The 6,315-nt window shown below is 47.1% G+C and overlaps 1 protein-coding gene across 2 annotated transcripts in view; it reads right to left on the bottom strand.

Moving 5' to 3' along the window:
- Positions 1-4,365: 4,365 nt before the first annotated feature.
- GOLIM4 (golgi integral membrane protein 4) overlaps positions 4,366-6,315 on the bottom strand; it is a 34,528-nt gene continuing 32,578 nt past the window's right edge. For both annotated transcript variants that reach the window (XM_075098543.1, XM_075098544.1), the window contains one exon: positions 4,366-6,308. In XM_075098543.1, coding sequence (XP_074954644.1) covers positions 6,153-6,308 — 156 coding nt within the window. In that variant the 3' untranslated portion in view covers positions 4,366-6,152. The remainder of the gene's footprint in view (positions 6,309-6,315) is intronic.

The raw sequence follows: 6,315 nt of genomic DNA, 5'->3' as shown, positions 1-6,315 counted from the left end.
GCGTTGCCCGCAGAACTGCAAAAACGAGCGTTGCTCTGGGTGGCTGGTGGCCGTCCTGCAGGCCCGTTTTCAGACAGAGAAACAAATAAACCGAGAGCTTAGGTGGCGGGGGAGTCATCTCACGTAGGCGCTAAGGCCTGAGCCAATCCCTGCTGTTGGCCATCGGAGTCCTTTCTTTTTACCTCAAAAGCTTTACCAGTGCTTGTGACTCACAGGTTTGTAGAAATCAAAGATGCTTCCGTTCAATCGAGCACCGACCGTGGTACGGTGACGGGCAGCAGGAGTGGAACTGGCTGCATTGTTCTGCAGGCAGCAATGGTTTGTTTTATCGAGAACCACTGGGGGGAAAGGGCTGTATTTCCCCGCCGTGAGCGGTGCCTAGAGACGGACGGGCCAGCACAGGTAGGTGCGCAAGCGAGGCAGCACTCCTGCGTCGGCACGGCTGGTTGGGATGGGGGCTCCTGCCCAACTTGAAGCAGCAGGGCTGTTTGTGGGCATCCTGTGAAAGTCTGTAGGGCTGTGAAAATGCTCAGAATTGTGTTGATTAATCACTGAAAGTAACTATGAAAACGGTGGCTTTTCTGGCCGGTTAGCTCTGTGACGGACATTCGCTGGAGGGTCTGCCTCTGCGGCTTTGGGGGCACCGTGAGCGTTTTCAAGGCATTCTGTGATGCTGTGGTTGTGACATACACAGCACTTACAATGAAGAAATGACCTGGTAGTTTTTCCATGCCTGAAATTTTGGTGGAGCATTAATCCGTGCGCTTGAAATGTAGATACGGAGCTAGGGAAACGCACAGGCCCTACTGACGTCGGAGGCGATGCAAAGGAAGGCCAGGACCGTGTATAAACAAGCTCTGTAAGAATAACAGTGAGAGATCAGCACCAGGTCAAAAATCTGTTGCAAAATATTTTTTTGAGCTGATAAAACCATTTTGCTGTGTGGTTGAAAACATGCCCAAGATACAGCTTAATATCGCTGATCGCTATCAGAAGGTACAGCAGGACTCCGGGGCTAAACTCAGCCCCGGTCTGGCCTCTGCCCTCAGGTTTCCCCTCAAACCTCTTCCAAACCCCTTGTGCTGCCTTGCCCCTGTGCCTCTCTCTAAGAAAGGGTTTGAGATCTGCAGGTAGATGCTTTGAGAACAAAGTATTTATTACAGTGCAATGATTGTGTTTCAAGGAATCGCAGGTTTCTATTGTGCGTTTCAGCCCGTAGAAACAGGTAGAGGCATTGCTAATCTTGTCGGCTGAATCCCCGGCTACGACGGAGCTGATAAATACCTTTAATATGCTGAACTTCTAACAAAAATTTAAAAATACTTTCTTAGTAGATATGGCAAAGTAATTTGGGTTTTTATTCCCTTTAGAAGTAACAATGATGAGAAAATAACGCATAATTTTGCATTTGAACCAGCGAGAACTATTAAAGCAAGAACTGTGGAAGGGAAGGGAAACCTGTCTGAAGGCTGACGATGCGTCAGGTGTACTGAAGGCGACTTTATCTTGCTCTGGATACGCAGCTTTGGGTTCCTCATTCTCTTCACCCTGCAAATATTTTGGCTGTAAGAACAGAAATTTATCTCTTGCATGTAGCAGAGTAAGAAGTTCTGTGCACACAGTAAACACATTTTACGTGCTCAGACTTGAAAAGCTGAGTGAAGGTCGTTGTTAGCAGCGATGGCTCTGCAGCTCCTTTGTCACGAAAACCTGCAGCAAAAGGGGATAAAACTTGTCAGAAACTAGTTTGTACTTCAATGCCAAGTGCGTCTGTGCGCTTCGTTCCTAATCACAGCCATTTTGTTTTTTTTAAATGTTTGCTTTAAAGTAGAGATATCTAACTCGCTTTTCAGCTTGGGTTAGATCGAGCCTTAAGTTAGCCTGCCGGCATTTAACAGACTCGGACACGACCTGGCTGCGAAGCGCGCGCTTTGCACGCCGGCGCTGGGAAGCTGCCGGCCGGCACGTGGTAGCCTTTAGCCTGCGGGCGGTTTCAAACGCCCTGACGCACGCGGAGCTGCGAGGGGCGACGTGGCAAGGAGCGGTCCTTTCCCTGAGGTGAGCTGTGGAGCCATAATGTTGTATCTGAGACGCTGGAGGATTTCCCGACCTGCAGAATGAATTCCGCTGGGTTTTATTTTCTTTGCACTGAGTGTTATTGTTTCATGTATTTTATGGCTGGAGCATGCCGTTACGATCCCCTTGACTGACCTGTCGATTTATCGTAGGCAGTAGGACTTCTCTTGTGATGTCCAAGCTGGGGCTGAACTAGAAAGACTTTTAAGAGATGTCTAGTGACAAAGAATTCATCATGGCCTTTAAAATAATTCCTGCAATGACTAATTAATTCCATTACTAAGCACTTACGCCATCTTTCTGGCCTGAATTTTATTGTGGGGTTTCCTTTTGTTTTCCTTTGGGAGGCCGAGGCCTCCAGTCTCACCAGTTGGCTGCCTCTGAGGGGTCTCCTAGCCCACGATGGAGTCCCCCCAACATTTCTTTCCTGAGCTGACTCTAGCATGAACTTTCTTTCTATAAGCCGAGTTTTCCCATCACGCTCACCCTGTTCTCCGAATGGTCTCCAATATTTTGGCGAGAGGATGCTAGACCTGGGCACAGTTCGCCAATAGGTGTCTTGCTGCTACCAAATCCAGAAGCGATGCAACTGTTCCCTTTCAATTCGTCCTTTCACGCTGTTGCTGTGGGACTCTCGTTAGTCCTCGCTGCCGCAGCATCATGCTGGGAGTCACGCTCTGTGAGCAGTAAAACAGCGTTTCCTCCTGCCATTCATTCCGTACGGCCACAAGGCCAGAGCTGTGGGCCATCTCCAGTTTATTTTTAGGTCACATGAACACATTAATTCCTCGATTTAGCAAAGCGTTCAGCATCCCCCGTACCCCAGGAGACATCCTGTGGCGATGAGGACCAGCTGCGTGGGTCCCCCTTCCCGCCACCACCTCATCTACCAAACGGGACCACACGGTCCGGCGCTAAGTGACGCGCGTCAGGTGAAGAGGCCAGAAGCGTTTTAGGATGCGCAGACGCAGATCAGGCAGTTGTGTGGGGTCCCGCGTGGTTTCCCCTTAGCCTTTGCAAAAAACACGAGAAGAACTGAGGAATTAATTGTGTTTGGGGTCATGCCAACCTGAGCTCCAAGAGGCTGGCAGGGAGCAACGCTGGCCAGGGAGGCGTGGGAAAGCACCATCAGTTGTCGCCAGAGTGGTGGCTGGGGCGCGTTACGGAGGCTACACACCGTTCTCGTCAGCCAAGCCTGAAGTCTTACTCGGAAAGTTGATCTTCAGTCAAGTAACTCTTGTCTGAAATGAATAGGCCCTTGATTAAGGACAGAACAGGCTTTCATTAAGACTATTCACCGTAGATGTGAACTTGTTATGCTTGCTGAAGTAAATATTGCATCTGCTGTGAATACTGGCTCGTACAACGCACAATAGGAGCCCTTATTCTGCAGCTTCTCATTCCACGCAGAGGTCTTTGTTGTCTCTCTGGCCTCTGGCTGGAGCCACAAGCTGTCCAAGTGAAGCCCCGCAGCCTGACAGTAAACAAAAGGCTACGGTCGGAGCTGCTAGAGAAGCGTGCTGTGTGCCCGGGGCGGCGGGAGCGGCAGGCTCCACAGGCCAGCGGAACATGCGAGCACCTGTTTAACACCATCTGTAGCCAGCCAACTGCTTAAGCAATCAGAGAGAAGCAGCAGCTTACTTTGGTGCGAAGATGCTGTGCTGGTAGCTAGTTTGTACCCACAGATTACTTTGGAAGTGGCTTTTTCCGCACGGTACGCGTGGCAGAGCAGTCCCTGTTCTCCACAGGCAGTGCTGTAGCCAGGAATATAAATGCCTGGAGCGTGCAGCTCGCTGTAAGCGCGAGAAAGTGTGTGTCTGCACCTTCGGTGAGGCCTTCTCCCTCTGCCAGGGAGCAAGGGCTCTCCTCCGAGCTCGAGCGGGCCCCATGCGGGCAGCGTGGGCGGCCTCTCGCACCGTGGGGTGGGCAGGGGAGGGGACAACTGGTCCCGTTTGTGCGAGAAGCTCGTGTGGAAAAGGGCTTGGGCTCTCCCTCCCTGCTCCTCTGTCCCAGACCCGCGTCTGATACACAAGGCTAAGACACTGTATCGCTCGGGCTGCAGCCCGAGCCCGAATAATTCTTTAAATGACGATGTAAAGAGCTTATTTACAGGCTGTGAAAACCGCCCCTATTGCTAATGGTGCTCCTAACCCTGCTCCGCTTCACCGCAAACACCGTCGGGGCTCCGAGCTCCCTCCCTCTCTCTGCCAGTCCCCGCTGTGCTCTGTTAAAATAGAGTGTGAACGCAGACATCAGGAAAACTAAAACAAACCACCACACTTGTGAAAGTTCAGTGACTATATTCTAGTTTATTGACTGCAGTCAAGTTTTATTATGCCTCAAATAATTAAATACTGCAACCATGACATTAAAAATACAGGCCAATTTACCAAAATAATTGTATTCTGAAGATTATGTACATATTATACATTTTACAGTATCATGTAAACTTTTTTTTTATACATAAGGTAAATCTGATTTATGGTAACTAGAAAACCCAAGATACTCGCTGACAAAAATACTCCTATGAAACATAAGCACTGTGTCTGGGACATTTAGGAAAATTGCAAAGAATGGAAACCAACTATAAAACATAATATAATTGAGTTAGTAGAAAAATGAATTATTACATTCATATAAAAAGTTAAACTAAAAACATTGTTATGCATCATTATTAAAAAAGGGGAAAAAAATCCCGAACCCTCTCCTTTTATATATTAACACACACTTTGACGGGGAGCTACTGTGTGCCTCATTTCCAGCAATGGGGCAGAGCCTAGGAAATCCAGATTCCCATTCTCCTTTTAACATATATTAAATAACTAGGGTCTGTACCAATACAAATATTGTATATATTCATGCACTGTGGTTATGTTCCTAGCAGCCTACCAAGGCACAGGTTTTGTGTCATCCCCCCCCCACATTTCGGCATGCAGTGCTAGAGATGTTTGCTGTTCAAACAAAAAGCTTCTGTGGGATTTGTCTCCAGCCTGATTTTCACGCTAGGGGACACAGAAATCCTTCCAGCATAGGCTTAAAAATAAATAAGTAAAAGAAGGTAAAGGCCTTAGTTCAACATCTTGCACCAAACACGTCAGCTCGGTTAACATGCCTTAACCCTCTCTACAGTCTCTGGAAAGCCTGTCACTCAGGCGGTGTAATCATATTTCTCCAGTCAAATATTTTATATATCAACCAGGACAACAAAATTGTTCCTTCTGTAAATCTCCGCTCGTGTGACAGCCGTAGTGTTCTGATTTGCCATCATGGATCTTCAAGTCTAAATTGGTTTCTAGCTCACATCTCATCTCGGCATACCACCATTTGCATTATCTGCTATGTAGTGCATGTAATTGAAGTACCTAGGTATGCTCGTTAAAATAAATGCATAATTTAACTGTATATAAACAGCTGCCAAAATTAACAGCTGTTAACCTGGCTGTATTTTGAAGGCTTGTAAAACTTGCATATTTTATAACTGTTCTGCACCTATAAAAGGCCTGGTCCTGCAAATAGCTAGGCATGTGCTTATCTTCAAGGATCTGAAGAATCTCATGAGAGTATAATGAATGAAACTACCCCACGGCCTCTGCGAGCACCGCAGGCCGTGCCCTGGACCGGTCGTGCGGCCAGCCGTTAGTCCCGAGAGTCGTGTCAAGGAAGACACTGACAGCTGGAGTGACTAACGGCGACTGGGTTTAGGCACTAGATGTGTTCCCTCAGATGCTGAAGGTCTCTGAAGTCAGACCCAACATCTCCGTCAGACCTGGACGAGGTGAAAGTGTATTCCAAATTGGCCTTTATAAAACATGCCCGGAATTATGAAAGATTAAACCTACATGATGTCTGTTTATGTACAGGTTTAATAGAAAAGAAATCCTAATCTAGAGTATCAAAATACCGTATTCATATAAACGTATGAGAGCATCTAATAGAAAAGTAAAAAGTGTAAAACAAGCTTTTTTTTGAAATTAAATATCCTAAAAAAAGTTGTTGGGTTTTTTTAAAAAACAAAACCAGGAATTTGTGCTGAAAAAAAAAAAAAAGAAAAAAAAAAAGAAAAAGGAGAGAGAGGACTACATCTCCCCTCGTCTACGAGTTTTTGCTGCAACCGCTCTACCTTCCTCCTCCTCCTCTTCTTCCTCGTAGTTTTCTTCACGAGCGTCTTTCTGGTTGTTCTCTTCTTGCATTTCTTGCTCTTGATCTGCCCCGCCGTTATTCTTTTCATCCGCCTGATTG

This window comes from Phalacrocorax aristotelis, chromosome 7 (genome assembly GCF_949628215.1).
Source record: "Phalacrocorax aristotelis chromosome 7, bGulAri2.1, whole genome shotgun sequence".
NCBI lineage: Eukaryota > Metazoa > Chordata > Aves > Suliformes > Phalacrocoracidae > Phalacrocorax > Phalacrocorax aristotelis.
The sequence above is the reverse complement of the archived record's forward strand: the minus strand, read 5'-3'. Positions and strand labels throughout refer to the sequence as shown.